The sequence below is a fragment of the Alligator mississippiensis genome, chromosome 10 (genome assembly GCF_030867095.1).
Source record: "Alligator mississippiensis isolate rAllMis1 chromosome 10, rAllMis1, whole genome shotgun sequence".
In the NCBI taxonomy this organism is placed as follows: domain Eukaryota; kingdom Metazoa; phylum Chordata; order Crocodylia; family Alligatoridae; genus Alligator; species Alligator mississippiensis.
Genome location: NC_081833.1, coordinates 22,562,304 through 22,581,756, shown reverse-complemented (window position 1 = coordinate 22,581,756; position 19,453 = coordinate 22,562,304). Strand labels below are relative to the sequence as shown.

Below are 19,453 nucleotides of genomic sequence, written 5' to 3'. Positions count from 1 at the left end.
GGGAAGCCCCCTCCTTCAACATGGAACCTAGAGTATTAAGCCTGCCAATCCCTGATTACACATGGCATAAACCAAACACTTTATGCATCAAAGTAAGTATCAATTTGAGGATTAAATGCATGTTTGGGGTGGTCTATTAAGGGCTCGTATTGGAAAACTGGATTGAAGAATCACACTTACAGTCTTTTTCTTTTTCTTGTCCTTTTTTGAAAGAATTTTAGTATTCAATTCGTTACAGCAGATTCAGAGGCATCCTATTCTTTCAGCAACAGACTAACTGCCAGAACCCAACTTTGACTCCAAAATAGGAGACTAAACAAACCCTACTGGTGTTGCAAGTTATTCCCACACCACACCAGGTTACTGAAAAACACAGATGCACTAATGGCTTGACTTGATTGGCCAGTGTGAGTGAAGTGTTTAAAGCTAATCACTTAGCTGCAGTTTTCCAAGTGTGAGGTTTTTATGTGTTTATTTAAAAGGTATAAATCTGACCTTTGTGTGTCCCCCCAAAAGTCACAAAATCAGCTTGATAGGCACCTGGCAGCTTGGACCAAAATATTTTATTTACTCACCCAACTCAATACATGTGATCCCAAGAGACCAAACATCTACCTTCCCATCGTATTGTCCTTCGTCCATAGCCAAGATCACCTCTGGGGCCATCCTAAAAACCACAGCACAAAGCATGCAGATTATGGAACACAAATCAAAATTCAAACCATGTAACTTTAAAAAGAAAAGATGCCTTTGTTATCTTCAGCAGTGCAGTGGACCCAGAACTTAAAGAGTCAGCATGGAGTTGAGTAAAGCCATGCTGAAAAAAAAAGTGCTTGTCTGCATTAGCAACTCCTCCAAAAGGCATTTTTAAGAAAGGAAAGAAAACAAGGGGCCGACTTGATGGTCTTGCTGTTAGCGCGACATGCTGGCACATGGGAGACCCACACCAATCTCAAAGGCATTGTACCTGCAGTCAGCCAGCAGGGGTTGGAAGTGTCCTAAAGGCGTCCCTTTCACTCTCACCAGAGATGGTGGGTTTTCCACTGGCACACCAGAAGAATTTTCCAGTAGACATGTGCAGCCTGTGAGTACAGCTATGAAAGTAACAGGGGAATCTGGAACAGAGTGGGGAAATATGGCGGTCCGAAATAAAGAGGGGTGGAAAAAAAAAAAAGCAGTGGACCCAGCCTGCAAATGGTTCAACCATTTAACTTGCTTCCTCAGGGGAGGAGCAAGCTTCTCAGCCTTACCTACTAGTTCAGAGGTTGGGCGATAGGTGGCTTCTTGTATCAATGCCTGGGGAGTCTGCTACAAAATAAACGGAGTGTATATGCTGGGCCACTGGTCTGGAACATTAAACAGCTCAAGTGAGCCTCCAACAAGCGTCGCCAGGTTCTAGGTAGTCTGCCTGCCTTTCCTTGCTGCAGTGCTAAACTAGCAGGACTCTCTTTCCCCTTGCGATAGAGTTTTGTCCACTACTTATGGCAAAGATTGATTTTTTCCCCTAAACTCCTGGCACAGAAGTAATCAAAACATTAACTGCTACCACCTCAAACCATGCTGCAAAGCCCACCTTTTTCCATGGGCACTCAGAGGGAGAGACAGTTGGCTGAAGAACTGGACAGGGTTTTGAAAAAACCTGCTCAGTTAAGGCTGTTGGTGTGAAAGCTTTTATGATATTGTTTTAAATCTGTGAAGCACCAAAGTGTACAGGAGAAGAGTAGTTCTGCAAAGGCTAAGGGGGTCCTGGTCTACTTACCAATAAGGTGTCCCCACAAAGGAATTGGCAGGAGAGGCTATAGACGCAGACCCAAAATCAGCTAGTTTCACCTGACCTGGTTCTGTTAGGAGAATATTTCCAGCTTTAATATCCCTTTTGGAACAGAAAAAAAGGGGGAAGTGCAGTTTTGATTACAAGAAAATTTTCAAAGATGCAGTGACAACACCACAGCACATTGATCTTTACTCAGTTTAATTAACATCACTGCAACAGTGGAAAGCTCAAAAACTTCAACACAAGAGGTACTCAGCATTGTGGGCTTCTCAATAATAGTGATTTACCAGCACTTAAAAGAATGGGAGAAAACCAACAACCTTGAATTTAAGGCCCTGGATTGAGATTCAAAACATCTGAATTTAATATCCAGGTCTGCTATCTTTTTGTATGCTACTGTATTAGTGTTTTCATCCGGCCAGCACCTTGGTTTCCCTGGCTTGTAGGATACAAGGAGAGAAGATTATGTAGAATTTTGAGAGATTGACTTATGGTCATGAAGATCCTGAGAGTTCAGAGGTGCAATGTACACACAGGAAAGCTTTTAGTACTATAAATCCCCAAATGCCAGCAGCAAGTGGGTTAATTTCAGAACAACTTCTTGAGAAATGTGGTCAAAGGTTAAAGCCAATTCATGTAATTCAAGACCCTTGGCACCTATACAGAATTAGAAATCCAGTCACCTAAGCACACTCCCCTCATTTATTGGAGATTGGAAATGCTATTTCTTCTACTGCTTCCCATTATAAGAACAACAAAAGGCTCATTTTAAGAGATCCAGCTCTATTGCATACCACCAGCTTAATGACTGTATAGTGGCATACTGTAAAAACTGAGAGCACTTTGAAAATGAGGGGGAAAATACTATACTAGGTACTGCATTTCCATGGCAGTACTTCAGCTATTTGCTTTTGCAAGAGCTGTTTTTCAGTATAAATGGAAGTCAGCCTGTTAACACTGTATAACTTGGCATTGCCTTTAGTCGTCCTCTCAAGATCACTGAGATGCATAATATACCTGCTGAAACATAGTTTTCTCCTATTCTATGACTCATTATCCTGGCCCCAAAGCAGAATAAACCCATACTGTATTAGAAGTACAGTATTACTGCAGTGTCTAGAAGTCCAAGCATGTTCAGGGTTGCATTGTACCTGGCATAGTACAAGTATTGCCCCTAAAGAGGTTATAAATATACAAGGGTGGGAAAGAAAGACATATGTGAAGTGATTTTCCCCTGATTAAAAGCAAACCTGGAAAGAGAATCCAGGTTCCTTCACTCCTAGTTCAGTGCTTTTCCCACAAGATGCTGCTGCATCTCAAATGTGCCAACGTGTCAATACGCCAATATTATTTTCACACTGGTATCATACTTCGGGACCTACACTGAAATGTCTGGGTACAATCTTTGAATGTAATTCTTTAATGGTTTGCATGACTTGGACACTATTTAACATTAGGGGTGGAAATCACAGAACTTGTAAAGAATCCTGAGCATGTGCAAATATATTTGCTCTTTGCTAGTTTATCTATCACCTGCAATTTAAACAAACAAACAGAATAGCTTCATCCCTGAACAGGATGCAGAAATGGCAGTAATAAAAAACTCACTGTGCATGCATCCAAAACTGGAGCTCTGGGCAGCAAGGGGGGTATGACCAAGCCACTGCACCCCTCGATTCCACTCCTGTCCCTGCATTCCATGCAGTGCCATGGGCCATCACGTGAGAGAAAAGTCAAGTAGGTCCCAACCACCAGACGATGGAGTGTCAAATGAACTGAAGTTATAAAACTGCTCTTCCCCTGTCTCACCACAAGGTGTCTCCCTTAGTCCAGGTCATGCTCATTTGCTCTGCCTCGCCACCAGGCATGAAAACCAAACCTTACTGGCAGCTTGCTTTGGTGGTCTCCGATTAAATAGCATATGCCACAAGGAGCAGTTACAGTAGGCACTTTGACTTTTATCAGCCACTAACCAGGCAATCTCAGGAAGAGTAGCTTCCATTTAGTCAGGTACAGCTAGGCAGTGCTACAGGCTAGATAATGGGATGCATCAAAAAGCACCCCTTAGATTCTCCCAAGGTGTAACAGAATACTCCCCTTGGCTTTCTCTGCTGTGGAATAGACATTCCTCGCTACCTCCCAAGACAAGAGATGGAATACTGTTTTGAAGTAACCTAATTTCTCTTTTAAAAGTATTTTGATGTAAATAAGACTTGGGTTCTGTGTACAATGGCATGGATATGAAAAGGGTAAACTACCACTAGGGCGTATATTCTCTCTCTTGAAACGGGGTACCTTTTCTGGAACCACCACTACCCCATAAGGAATGTTGGCAGATCAATTTCAACTGGAATCCTTCCATTCTGGGTTCCACTTGGGTTATACCCAGATGTAGTGGGGGAACAAAAGGCGGTGCTTTTGAATACCATGGAACTAGTCCCAACAAATTACTTCCATGGTCATCGAAACTCAGCATCATTCAAGTTCAGTCCACAAGATTAGTGGCCATGAGATTAGTGCTATGGAGTGTTTTTTAGCCCATCAGCTGGTTGCAAACTGCCTTTGGAAGTGGAGACCCCTCACTAATTTTATATTCATCAAGCTCTCTTACCATTTCACAGAAATACTAAGGCTTCCCAAGAAAAACATGAAGATTTATGACTAAGGAGATGAGGAGCTGTGTAATTCAGAACTGCTGCCAATCTGGCAAGTGTTATATTATGATACATATTTTTCTACACAGCTGAAGCCTAATGGCTAGCCTTTGGGAGTGTCTTAGGCCTAATGTTTCACAGGAAGATGGCATCTTATGTCATTCAGTGTAATGCATCTTGTTCCACTATGAGATGCTGGTAAGGACCTAGGAGAAGCTGTGGTGTCTCTCTAACCTATACACTGATGAACTGGTTTCCTGAAGCATGAAATTTTACCCCCTCATTTCAGCAAGCATAGCGTAATGGTTAATACTATCACTTATAAAATTAACTTAGCTAACAATTCTCTTTACACATCTGTACACTATGAAGTATATTTCTGGCACATCCTTTGCCATCACTAATTCCCCACCACTTCTGTGTTCACGCAACAGTTTTCTCTTAAGATCAAACCAGCTTTCCATGGCAAATGTATTTGATGACATCCAGAGTACAGTACCAGCCCTGCCATGGTGAAAAACTCAGCACTTTCACGTGGCTTCAATTAAATGACTCTAGCACAAAAACCAGGCTCATTTAAAAGCAGACACTTAATTACAAACATGCTCTGGCATTAGGAAGGCTAACAGGTCTGTTAGGAAGTTCTGATTAAATATCTTCCTATCAAGGCTACTTGAGAATAGTAAAGCAATTGTCAGAGGTTCAACCTAAAGGGAGGTAAATGAAAACATGATAGCATTTCTCTTACCTATGAATCTTACAGTGAGAATGCAGGTAGGCCAGCCCCTGCAAGGCACCGTGGGTAATGGCAGCAATCTCCACTTCCTGAAGTGGTTTCTTGTGAACTAAAGGGTCAAAAACAAAAAGTAAAAAAAACCCCAGATGGATAAATACAATGTCTTCCTTCACCCAAGATTTACACATTACTGAGCAGGAGGAACCATCTCTGCTTGTGGAATACAGCAGATTTTACTGGTAACGACAAGGACAAGACCTATCAGTACACCAAGACAAAGAGGTAGGAAGCATGCAGAATGAATATCATGAAGAGGTGAGATGCTTCAAGCACATTTCACAGATCCTTGGGTACGACCAGCACATGCCTGTGCCTGACCATATCTTAGACACAAAGGAAAAGGAATACAGTACTTCTGCAAAGCTAGGGTTTGGATTTCCTGCTCTCAGTAGGTGCTGTGAATGTTTGGGGCTTCATCTTCAGTTCTGAGGTCTCATTAGCCTACAAAACTACCTGGATTATTCTTACCAACTACTGAGCCAGGACAAAGCTAATCAACACCAGACTTTCACTGCTGCTCCCTGGCAACAAGCCATTTATTTCTCTCTCGAGGAAGACACATGTCCAAAAAGGTGACTGTATACATTTATATCTTCATTTTACAGTCTTTGGGGTTCTGACTAATTCTCAACACAGTCCCTAGGCATTACAGACTTCAGATGTTTCTGGAGAGGTACACAAACAAGGAAGTACCATACAGGATGATGTCATTGCCCTGCCAAGTGCTAACAGGGTTTACGACAGCTAACTCACAACCCTGGCAATCTATGAAACACTCCTCCCTAAGCACCAGTCCCAGCCTAAAAACAACTTTGAATGTGGCCAAAAACATGACTGTGGCCAAATTTATAGTAAAAATTAAGATGGCATAACTTACCTTCTAGCAAATCAGAAGCTGATCCTAAACAATATTCCATAACCAACTGCAACAGAGGGAAATAAGCACAAATATTAAGGATTAGTAAGGTAGTAAGGTAACTAATGTTAAATGTAGGGCATGTATTCTAAGTCAACCATACTGACAGTTTATCTGGAGCTGTTGGGTTAACAAGAGCATTTTATGCAAACTCAGCGCATCATAGAATATGAAATCCTACTAGTAAAGAATGACCTATAAGAATGGCATTTCCTAATTTCAGTTGATAACCTAGTTTCCAAGATGAAACAAAGTGGAGGGATACTTCTGAAACCTTTAAATATTTCTACAGGGCTTCCTTTGCAAGTGAGTGTTCAGTGTCAGCTGCTAAATTTTTCTGGGGCCAGAACTTCCTGCTCCATCCTAGCTCAGGAAAACACACAAACACCCCCCTTAAACTAGTATCAGGCTCCTAGATCAGTTCCCAATTGCACCCAATGGAAAAAGACCCTCAGGGCAGCAGTGCACTCAGCCTTTCTCAGCCAGAAAGTCTTCTCTTGTGCCAGATCCTGTATGCAAGCCTGAGATGAGGCTGAGGCAACTGCAGTTTCACCTCCATTCTACTTTGTTAAGTAGCTGGGCCAGTAAACAGAGACTTCTTCTGTGCCAAACAAAAGATCAGCTTTGTCTTGTGGTGTCTATATTCCATCAAGTCAAATAACTGACCCATGCGCTTGCAGGATCTGGGCAATACAGTAATGCTTCTAAGCAACCATTCTGGTTGTTATGTTGCCCAGTGCTATGGATCGCTAATGGCAGGCTATCAAGGGAACTCTTCAGTATAAGAGTTACGCTGGGCAGGTATATGCAAAAGAAGGAAAAAAAAAAACCATGAGACAGCTTCCTACGGCTTCTGCAGATTGTAGAATTCTGTTCTGACTCGCCTCATGACATGAAATGAAGGGCACTCTTCTTAAACTAATGTGGTGAGAATAGCTTCATATAAAATGCAATTCTAACCACATGAATGGTAATGTTTTTTCTCTGGACTAGGATCCATTTGTGTATTACACTGGGATTTTGTGTTTTCGCTCATTCTAAGAATAGAAACAAATGCATGTTATTAATAAAAAGTTATTACTGTAATTGAAGAATTTATTGTAAAATGCCTACTGCTGTGGTTTTGCCCCAGGCCAGCATCTTAAATGATATTTCATAGCCCAATGCATTTAGCCACCCAAAGCACTTTAAATACAAATATGGCAGGGAGCCAGCTAGCAATTTACATATTTCCCTAACAAAATGAAAACATTCATTTTTCTGCCCTCTCCCACAGCTTATGACTTCAAGAGTTAAGATTGTAGTTAGCAGAATTTCTTTAAACATGAAAACTGTAACCCTAATGTGAATGTTACAGCTGGAACATGTTTCAAGTGTGTCCTGTTTATATTATCAATAATATTTTTTTTAAACAAAATCAAAGGCAGCTTAAAGCACTCTTGCATGACATACTGTTGAATGCCCCAAACAGGGCACTTGGCAGAAGCCTGTGAAAAGTAGATATTTTTAGTTTTTTCTTGTTTATTTAGCATTTCCTCCAATTCCTCTGTTTCAAACAACTCAATTGAGATGTCTAGAGACAACCAATCAGCACCTCTGGTGTGGCCAAGGCACAATTCTTTTCTTCACATTTTTTATCCTTCATACAGTCAATGCTGCTAACATTCAGCCATGTGTGATTGGATTAAAGGTTTAATTAGGAATCTGTAAACTCAATTCAGACTAAGTCTGTACTTGGATGAGGAATTTGTGGGGAAACCCATTTGTATAAGAGGCTGCATTCTTGTTTTTCTCAGCAATAGTATTGAACCACTACCCTAGCATGATGTTAAAGGATGCTATGCTCTTGTTGATGCAGACTACTGGAAGAGATGTCAAACCAAGGAATGCACAACTTATGATGATAAAGATCAACCTTCCCTGCCCCAACCAAACAAGAGCGTTAACATTTGTATCCTTGCCAAATGTCAAGTTGGTAATTATAGTATGACAAATAAAGTTGTCCCAGCAGTTTCAGTTGACTAGAAGATATTTCCAGGCATAAAAAACCCCCAAACACCGCTGTGTACCTTTGCTGAATGCCAATGAACTGCAGTATGACTCCCCAAAGGATGACACATTTCAATGGTGGCTGAACTCAGAAGCTCACACATGGTCACAATAGCTTATATCTGAATGAACAGCGCTTACATGTATATCAGAGAATCATAGTAAAATTAGAATATTGACCTTTATTTGATGATCTCAAAGCAGTTTACATGGGCTAATTAACCCATAGCCTGCTGTGATACAAGTAAGCCTAATAATTCTGCAGACAGTTAAACTACAGAACATGGGTTATGAAATCTGCCCAATAACACAAATAGCCAAAGGCTGAGTCAGGAAGAGAACCCAGGCGTCAACTTGCATTCTGGTGTTCTAATTGCTCCGCATATGCAGTACTTCATAAGCCAAAGCAATGCCTTTTGGGTCATAGTTCATTTACAAGCTATTTTCCATTGTTGATTACAGATAGTGTGCATTGCCTCTTGTTTCCACTTATATCATTTGATTGAGCACTCATAAATGATTGGTTACTGACAAAATGGTCACCTATCCTGAGGACATCTTTTTTTAAGTTGTATACATCCTATGATTAAATTTAGATTTATCATTACTTACTCTATTCTATATCTCTTAGAGCTTTAATTTGTCACTTAAGGCATTAGTACTCTGTCCTCGGTATCTTGCCCTACCCATCTTAGACATTCTCAATAAGATTATAAAGTTGGGCAAAAAGTGCCATCTTCTTATTTGACAAAAGCTTGCATATGGGCATGAACAATACAGCCAGCAGGATTTTATAATGGCTCGCCTGTGAATGCACACTACATAGACATGTATCCTACCATCCATAAACTTAGAAAAAACAGACTCCAGGTTTCTTAGCCAGCCCAACAGGACTAAAAGACAGCTCATTTGAGGCAGCATCTGTTCTCCTCACCTAATTACAAAGCATGAACGTGTCATCCTCAGCAGTTGTTTTGGTTCATTTAAGTGGTAAACTCTTGCAGATGTTTTATATTCATAAATAACCTAATTGCATGATCAGTCTTCTAAAGAACTGGAAATTGTGTATGTTATGATGGCAAACAATCTGCGTGTGGTAAAACAAGATTTTCAAATTGTATCGGAGAATAAAATGCTTCTTCATGAACTGAAGCCAACACCCTGTTTCCAGGTCATTAATTTGCCATCAGCCATGTCTTGGAACTGGAAGTATCCTGTTGCATTTCCATCCTGATGAAAACTGATCACTTATCCCTATACTTGGCCTTTCCTTAGCCGTGTTTTGATCCAGGACAGCACGGTGATTTTATTTCCAGGACTTCGCAGCTTCTTTAGTAGCTTCTTCAGACAGAGTCTGACAAAGTGTTTTGAAAATCCAAATAAATTAAGTCAACTGGCTACTTTACTGATGTGTATAATAAAATCTAATAGATGAATTAGGAACAATTTTCCTTTGCAGAAACTATATTAGTGAGACCTTATCACACCACATTTTATATTATTTTCAGCTATAGTTCTAACTAAACACAACAGGAATAGCTTAAGAATTATTGATCTATAATTGCCTGGAGCTTCTCTTGTTTTTTTCTTCTGGGGCAAGGTAGATCCTATTATTATAAATTGTCATTTACTTAGATATTGTTGCTTTTAATATACAATAATAGTTTGAGAAACTAAAAATGTAAATGCTTTTAGGCATAGACACCAACAAATTATGTGGCTGAGTTCAAAGCCTACCAAAGTCAATAAAAAACAATCACTGACTGCAATGGTTTTCAACAGAGATGCTAGAGAATCAGTAATAAAAGATGTCTGGGTCACGGGTGAAGCATACAAAGAAGCAAGGAATCCTGTGAGGTTGCAAGAAATACGGTAGGAGGCCAGTAAAATATTCAGACAAGCACTTCCCTATGGTTAAAACTTAGGAACTAGGGAACTTCTGGGATAAGGTTTCAATTGTCTACTGTCTTGCAAATCACATAGTCAAATCTCAGCAACGTTAACTTCAGTCATTATTTTGAAGCAGCTCAGCTAGACACTAGGGAGCTGACTGCATGGAGGATCACTAATTTAAAAAACAACTCCCCTGTTCAATCTGCACAGCCAAGCAGCCTATATTTTCACTGGTCCAATGTCCTTGTCCAAAACGTTCACCCATTTGTAAATCACTCAGGGATCTTTTGGGATGAAAAGGACAATGAAGAATATGGAATATTTAGTGCTCCAAGCAATGCCAATATATTTAATTCATTATTCAGTCACTTTGGGGCTAACTTCCAGCCCAGGAACAGTTCTAAATGACACGTGGCTCTGACTCACCCAGGCAGTGTGCTCTTTCAAGTAACAGCCCTTGTACTCGATGGTGTTAGGGTGCTTCAGCTGTCGTAGAAACTTGACTTCCTTGATGATATCCTGCCATTTCTATTGAAAACAAAAACAGGAGGAATTTTTTTCCCAAATCTGTCTTCATCTTGCACACACTAGCACAGTACATGGCTACATACCACCATAAAATATTGCAGGTTTGGACAGCAACCATGAGGTAATTGTACTTTGTAAGGAAGGTAGAATAAGAGCAGCATCTTACTTTGTTTTCCCACCCTTCCTGTCTATACCTCATACCTACCTTGGCTACTAGCATCCCATCTTGCTCTTACAGCATTATATTGTTCATGGGGAAGACACTGAAGTTGAGCGACAACAGGAGGCAGATGGGAGCTTTGGAAACTCCTAGCTTTCCCTTCCTTCCCACATTGAGGTTCTGCTAATCTTACTAAAAAGCAAAAAGCACTCCCCCTCACCCCCCAGGTTATATTCCTTCAAAACAGCTAACTTTGACATCATTATAGTTCAAGTAATGCTACCTGGTAAGAAAGAAAGTTGCTTCACAATGCATTTACAGTTTCATCTAATTAGTCAAGAGTCGATATAAGCCACCTGGAATCCAGTGATTAGTTACTGACAGAAAGATTTATTTATCCTTCCATGACTAATGGAGAGATAACCAGTTCAGGGTTTACTTTAAAGCCTCCTCTCAATAGTCCAAAACCACAAGCAGTCTCCACCCTAAAGAAGCTGTTGAAAATGCTGGCTGTACTGCTGCTCTCTGGATTCTTGTTGCCAGAGAACTTGAAAGGAAGACTTTGACAAATTTTGGTAGCATTGGGGTGATGTTGTAACCATGATGATCCAGAAAAGAATGTGAGGGGTAAGGATTTTTGTACTGGATCAAATGGATAGTAGGGAGGGACATAGACATGGACAAGCTTTCAGGTATCACTATACCTTTCCTTAGACCTTTTGCGATGTTTTGTGCTTTGATTTGTTAAGATGCAAGGTTGAGAATTCCCAGAAACCATTTTGAGACAATTTTAGATAACAAATATTGCTCAAAGCAATACTAATGTTTCTGCTATTTGTATTCTTAGTATCATCTGGTCTTAGATTTTCTAGCAGGCTAAATGTTCCAGAACAGACAACAGTAATTACAGTTTGTCTTGGAGGACAGAGGTGGAAGAAGTTTGCTGTTTAAATAAAAGATTTTGGTTCCTTTTTCTATAGCATAATAAAGGTGCACTAACATTTGGAATATTACAGAAAATATAAAGGGACAGTGCATATGCTGGAAATCATGGAGTAGGAAAAAAATATTGAAACTTCCTCTTTGCTATTAATGGCGCACACACTGCTCTCTACCGCAAGTCAAGGCATTGGTCTACAGGAACTATACACAAAAGCAGCAAGCCATATGAAAGAGGAAGAAAAAAAAAAAGAGTTAGATAAGAATTGCTTAGTGAGGGAAAGTCTGAATGAGATATAAATCTGTTTTAAAACTGGATAACTAACACTTCTTAAAGCCTGCGGTTCTCAGCTATATTTTCAAGCCAACATCTTGACAGTACAATGGCTATAGTTCTGATAGCTTGCGCAATAGCTACTTCAGTAACCTCTGCAATATTGTCATATTCAGTTTCTAAAATCACCGTAGCTTCTTAAAAAAGAAAAAAAATCCTATTAAACAGAATTCACTTTAACTCATTTTCCTTCCTTCAGTCTTCATGTCTCCTGTGGAAGTAAGCAGCAGTTACAAGCTTCTGGTTTTCCAGAGCCAAAGGCAATACAAAGCTAACTTGACTATGCAGATTTATACCACTGCTACACATGCCTTCTGCATGCAAAGATGGCTTTATTAAGTGACCTGAGCAAGAATACCTTGCATTTAAAAGTGTATCTAATTTTATCCCAACTACTTAGTTGATCCAATAAATGATATCACCCTAAGAAATCAAATCGTTGGCTCTCTTTATTTATGTCTTACCTCATTTGTTTGCTTCCCACTGTAGGACATTTTCTTGACTGCCACCACCTCATTAGTGTGGGAATTTGTGGCCTGGAATTGGGAGAGAGAGAAAAAAAATAGGGGTTATTTCTGTTCTTTTCCCCCCTCACAGAATTGGGCATACATTAGGCACAAGTGCAGGCCATCTTTTCTGTCCTGTGTAAGCTCAGGTGCTACCTTCTTCATGGGCATGATTTAAGATAGGTCTCTTAGGAGCCTGCACTACTGCAAAGGTTCATTCATTGGTCCAACTCTAAGCCAGGTCTCTTCACCACTTCCTCACAGATTTTTGCAAAAGCAACAGCTTTGCTGCAGCAGATGTGTAGAACCCGATATTGCTCCTAGAGAGAGCTATGTTAAATGATTCCAACAACATCAAGATATTTCATACAAAACCAGTCAAAAATGGATTTTGATCGACACATGTAAAGTCTATAAATGTGCATTGAATCTGAATCACTCTGAGCAAAGCACTGTAAACACTGAATATTTCAACATTTTCAAAGGAAAAAAAAAATCTTTTTTTCCATTTTAAAATGATACTACAATTTTGGAATTAAATTCATTTTAAAAAATGTAAAAACAAAAGAAACAAACAAGCAACCCCCAAAAAACAAAGTGAAAAGCAAAGTGACACAATTTGCTTAGTTTTGGGGGGTAGAACAATGGAACACTTTTGTTTTGGGTAACACAAAAGACTTGGTGGATGTAACTGTTGTTTTTTTGACATTTTTGGTTCAGTCAATTTACCAAAAAAAAAGTTTTGAAAAGTCAACTACTGACACTGGTCTAATCAGGATCAAGTCTCAAGGACCTGGAATGGAACTTGTCAGAGCAACATTACAGTTGACCTGGTGGCCCCAGAGCTCTGGGTAGCAGGAAATGAATGCATCTCAGGTCTCAGGCCCTTTGCAGCACACACCCCATGAAAAATTGGCAAGTGTCCAAATATAAAGCCACAAATGGCTTGTTCATCTGCTCAGGCACTTCAGTGTCAGTATGTTCTTTGTATACAGGTTTCCCTCAATATATGCTGTACATGTGTTCCCAGAGAACAGCGCATAAATCGAATTTGCATAAAGTGAACCCACTTTGCAATGTAACAAATAGGGATAGGTTCCCATGGCGGTGAGGGAGGGAGTGAGGCTGGGAGTAGGGAAGGGGTGGGAGAAGGGGTGCCACTCCCGGGGCTGTACAAGGCAGCAAAGCAGAGGAAACAGAGCGGCACTCACCTCAGCCCCATCTGCAGCGACCCAGGAGCGGGCGGGTGCCAGCTGCCTGCAGCCACTGGGCTGCACCATGCTCCGCCTGTCCCCACTCACCTCTGCTCCTGGGCTGCACTGTGCCCTGGTGGAGGCAGCTGGCGCTGGCCACTCCTGGGGCTGCTGCAGCTGCGGTGAGTGAGGCCAGGGCCCTTCCCTGCCCCCCCCCCCAGGACTTACCTGCTTGGACCAGGGGGCGTCTATACTGATCGCATAGGAGCGAGGCAATTTACCTCACATATAACGAATTATGGGTCTAAATATGCTCATCGCATAAGAGTGAATTCACATAAAAGAACCCACATAAATCGAGGGAAACCTGTCCATGCATTTGAAACCATCTCTTGAGGGGTTGCTCAGGCCGTATACCATCTTTTATCAGCTTCTGCTGAAATGGAGACCAGACATGACTGGATGCCTGCTGGTGGGGATGGAATGCTTTCCAGTGCAACTCAGTGCATTTTCTCAGTTTTCAATACAAGCTCAGTTCCACCTCTCTGCAGTAGGTCTTCCAAACCAAAGAGACCAAGCCTTATTGCCTCGCCTCCCTCTCCTTGTTCAGCCCATAACTTGATTCATTTTAAAATGTTAAGATGGAGCTTTTATTATGCTGTAATCATGTTTCAGAGCCTGCTGCAGTGTCCCCAGAGTTTTGCTCAGTTTGTTTTAGTAATGCACATGAAAGGTGCTCAATTTTTTTTAATAAAAAAAAAAAAAAAAGCAGAACAAAAAGCATCAAAAGACTGCCTAACTTTGGTTCCAGAACTGGAGTGTTTGGAGAAACAGATACACTAGGTTGCTTTATTCAATCCCCTTAGCCAGTGAAGTTCTGTGCCATTTGTTCTTCCAAATGTCAACTCTAATCTAGGTTTAAACTATTTATGCAGTGGGTTTCTTGTCACTTTCCTGAAAGACTAATCTACAGTCCAAGACATCTTCCTCATGAGAAGGAATAGGCCCATAACAGATATTGCAGGTAATGTTATAAAGCAGACTACTTTAATTGTAACTGCATTGTTACCGAAGAATGGAAGTGTTATGAATTATTTTGAAGTAGAAATGTTATTTACTTCACTTATCAAATTAGGTGACCTAATGTAGACAACCAGCATGCAATCATTTTCTTGACTGCAAGTAGCTTAGCAAGCACGGAGTCAAGCTAGTTACTTCATTCAAACACAACATGCTACATCAGAACAGCACTGTGGAGCTGTGTTTAAAAGCACACGTGTGTGTCTGCACAAACACACACACACACCCCTTAGGATATTTAGAATGCAAATTAACAGTCTAAATAGCAGGTCCTCCTTCCAACAAATCTTTCAGCATTTGACACGAACACTGAAAAAGGGTGTCGGACTTACGAGCTTAAAAGCGAATGTGAGAGAATAATAAAAAGGTGGTGCTTTCATACCATTTTCTTTCTGCACATTTTATTCTTGTAAGTAGCTTTTCCAGGAATCCTTTTTTTTTTTTTTGGAGAGGTGATCAGGAGGACAGTATCTTATGGAGCCCCGCACACAAACTGAAGCTTGTGGTTCTGCTTGCAGATCTACCAGCCTTTAATTGTTTGTTTGAAATGGAAATGCCCTCTTTTATGTACCTCAGCAAACACCTGATCCTACAAACTGATCAGTGCTGAAAAAGCTTGCAAGACTGGACCCTAAATAAGGAGGGTCTCTTAACTCGGAGTGATTTTTATAGCTGCATAGCAATATTGCACCTAAGCAACACCAGAAAGCCTGAGAACACAGCACAGCATGAATTTTACAGTATTTTATGAGCTAAAGTTAACCTTTTAATACAATTTCAAAGGAAGAACAAGACATTATTGAACTATATAATTTTGACCAGTCACATATTAAATATTTTGTTGTCAAAAGACATTGTTTCCCTAAATGCAAAACTGATTCACAATCAAAAAAATTATTTTTACTTTAGTCTGTATAACATTAGTAAATCTAATTGGAACTTGTGAACTCCTGGACTTAACAGAAGCAATCTTTTCGCCTTGACTAGAAAAAAATCCCACCTTGACTTCTGCAAGTCAAGAAAGTGAACATTTCAATCTGAAAAACTGCTTAAATCCTGTTATCTCTGTAACCACTTTTGGAACATGCAGGACAGGTTGGCAACAGTTGAAAGCTTGGAGTTCGTAATAAACTGGAAGTGAAGCAAGACAAACCAAGTCTTTCACTTGCCAAACAAACAAGTAATGTACTTTCATAAATGTATCAGTCCCTCCCCACAAAACAATTTAATGTGGACAGTGAATTCAAAAGGAACTAGTGCTACGCTAGGCCAATAAATACCAGAAGAGAGACAGTAATTTTAGACTTATGTCCAACACAATGGAGGACATGAATTCTGTTCTACTGTTTATAGCATGAAGTCCATTTCACATGAATTAAGGAAAGCTGGAAGAAAGAGACCCCCACAAATCCATGGGTTTTGGGTCAGACAGAAAGCTGTACCCTTCACCCCATCATCCTGTTTCATCATTAAAAATTGTGTACATCCTTTGATTGAATAGATGAGTTCATCCTAACATTCTGGTCAAATTTCAAACTGTTTATCTACTTCAATTCCCATTTTCCCCTCCCCTCCTCTCCCTTCCCCCATTAGGCCCATCTGGTTGAGGAATTCCCTGTTTTTTGCCCTGAACTATTGTTCAGTGGCTCCGTGCCATGTTAAACACTTGTCGCATTCCATCACAGTTGTGGGCAAGGCAATTACTCCATTTAAAATGTTCTGGGATTCTCCTGATTATAATCAGCTAGAGAGTTGTACAAGTGTTCTAGACCAAAATGCACTCGCGTTGTCATATTTTTGGCTGCACTTAGCAGATAATTTGTGATTAGCAAACTACAAGCGTGTTTTGCTTAGAACACTGCTCTTCTAATGCCCTCATTCATTTTGTCAAAAAACATCCACTGCTTTCTTTCCATGTTTCAGCATTTTGATTTGCTGAACAGTATCCACCACAATTTTTTCGCTTCATCATTTAATCTGTCTAATCTTTAGGAAATGACTCTTTTGAATGAAAGTAGGTCATTGTTTTGTGGATGGTATCTAAACCCACCAAGCTGTTGGGAAATGATACATCATAAGGCCAGGAATGTCATCAATATTTGAGTCCATTAGGAAAAAAACATGAGTTTAGCACTGCTTTAAATTATCAATCTTTGCCAAGAACAGACAAAAGTACATAGCATAGGGAAGTCAACTAGCTAGCAAAATTAATACTTCACAAGTGCTCTCTTCAAGCTAAGTGTCTGCAGAAGAGTGATGAAATTAAAATGCCATTGTCGTAGAGAATCAGATCAATGCCTCGGCTGAATACAGTGGTGTCAGTGCCAATTCAAGCAAAAAGGTCAAATAAATGTAGAGAACAGTAACCAATCCATTGTGCCTAAATATATATGCTGCACTAGACAATTACTCTTAAAAACAGAGTGCGGCACAGTAATTTTGCCTTATAGATAATGACTGTTAGGGAGTTCAACGCACCCACCGCAAAACCAGTCACAAACTACAGCTGTAGGAAAGTGGATCCAACATGAGCATTCACATCTCTGTGGACATTTCCCTCCAAATACTTAGTCCTTCTAATATTAATTTCTTAGTTATCCGTATATGTTCCCAGGTATTGAAATGTTACCTAACTTGTTTATCTGGACAAGGAGAACAAGAAGATGATGCTACCAGGACTATGCATCATGATGGAAGATGTGATGGAAGGAACCTTGGGCCAGAAAAAGAAATGAGCCAAACTGCACAAGAATAAAGATACATGCAAAGTGAAGCTCCAGAAAGGTACTTTTCCAAAGGCAAACTCCTATTTTGGGTTTATAGAGTCACAGTTTAAAAAAATAAGAGCTGGAAGGGACCAGTATCAGGACCAGATGCTTATGTTCCTTCAACTCCTATCTGGTACAGATGACTAGTTACTATTTTGTTGTTTCAATACTGACATCTCAATCTGGCACTTCCTCATATACAGATTCCATATCAGACTAGGTCTTTCTCCTGCATCTTCCCTGATGGAGAGTGATGCAAAGTATCATTTAACTTCTTTGCCATTTATTCTTCCTGATTGCACTCTTTACCCCCTGACAGTCATGGTGTAGCAGACCTTCTGATTCTCTCATGCAAGCTCTTTTGACTATTTTTTCATCTTTTCATACTTACTTTCTGCTATAGATTATGCTTTTCCAAAAACTGGCAAACCATTTTGAACAACTTTATCTGAAGTTCTCTAAAGGAGCCCCAAATTCAGAGATTGTCTGACCAGCTTTCTCTGAAGTCTGGGCCTTATCAAATCTGGGTCTCAAGTTGGGCAACTGCTGTTGCATAAGATTTTCAAAACGGATATGTCCCATTCTACTGGCTTCAGCTGAGTGGCATTTCCACATTCTGAATGATGTCTGACTCACTCCCCTAGCTCCTACTACTGTACAGTATTTGACTACTAGTTTTGCTCATCTTTTTTCATGGGGAAGGAGGGTACGAAAGGGATCAAATGCTACAAAACCATTCCTTTCATGATGGTTACAGCATGCCTCGGCTTAAAACCAGAAGGATTAAGATATCTATCTTGCTGCCTGCAACTCATCTGAATTATTTTTGAAATGTTGTTTCTGCAGTTGTGTTTTCAGGGCTCCATTTTTGTTTTAGTCCTCCCATATAGATGTTGATCTTAATTATAGTGGAGCAGCTGCTCTGCTGCAGTTCAAGCTGAGGACCCCTTTCTTTTTAATGGTTGACTAAATACTGCAAAATCAACATGCTTATTTGGATTGTCTTGAAATTTGGCATGCCTTATGGGGGTGCACAATGGGGTTGATCATCCACATCTGGGGTCATTTGAGGGAGAGATCCCAGATATACACTTCCCTACTTTCCAAAATGCTTTTCTTAAGGTTGATAAGATTCTACCTGGGTTCATTTATTTATGCACACACCTATGGTATCAAATCACAGCTCTGATAGGGCTCCAAAGGGTCCAAAATGACCTCAGATAGGGCATGGCACTCACTATTCCTTTAGGGAAACAAAATTAACCATAAACCAATGATAACAGTTAAGATCTACAGACACGCCCAACTCTGCCAGCCCCCTTCCTGCTTTCACATTCCCAAACTGAAGCTGGAATCTGGGGATCCATGTCTAGATCTGAGCTCCTCTCCCTGCCAATTCCAGGTGGGGAGCTGGGATCCATGGAGGAGGCCTTGTTGAACTGACATTCAGGGCTTCAAAGCAGGGACAAGGATCCGAGCTCAGCATACAGCTCATGATCTGAGCCTTCAAGAGAGCTACACTGGCCAAAGAAGCATGTCATCATCCAGTAAACTGCTGCTTGTGACATACAACTCAGCAGCAGAGGGCACCAGACAACAAGGTGCTAATTAATAGCTTATGGAGATGGGAAGAGAAGGCAAATCTGGAAGTGATGATCAGGAGAGGTGGAATAAAGGAGCATGGACACATTTGTAGTAATTTTAAGCATGCAACAGAAAACAACTTTGAGCTGTTAAGTTTTTGGGATACAGATGGATTTCTCTCACTGGCCATATTAACAGTTCCACACTTGCAAGACCTCAAATCACAACTGTAATCCCTACGCCACTGTAACGAAGTGCAAGAACACACAGAAATTGCTT

General features: G+C 40.4%; 1 protein-coding gene across 2 annotated transcripts in view; it reads right to left on the bottom strand.

Annotated features, from left to right (window-relative positions):
• Positions 1-19,453, bottom strand: part of TAOK3 (TAO kinase 3) — a 151,037-nt gene that overhangs the window by 61,937 nt on the left and 69,647 nt on the right. For both annotated transcript variants that reach the window (XM_014593635.3, XM_059713551.1), the window contains exons 4-9: positions 12,508-12,579; positions 10,509-10,610; positions 6,102-6,147; positions 5,177-5,273; positions 1,760-1,873; positions 576-667 (exon numbers count right to left, since the gene is read on the bottom strand). In XM_014593635.3, the coding sequence (XP_014449121.1) occupies positions 576-667; positions 1,760-1,873; positions 5,177-5,273; positions 6,102-6,147; positions 10,509-10,610; positions 12,508-12,579 (523 nt within the window). The remainder of the gene's footprint in view (positions 1-575; positions 668-1,759; positions 1,874-5,176; positions 5,274-6,101; positions 6,148-10,508; positions 10,611-12,507; positions 12,580-19,453) is intronic.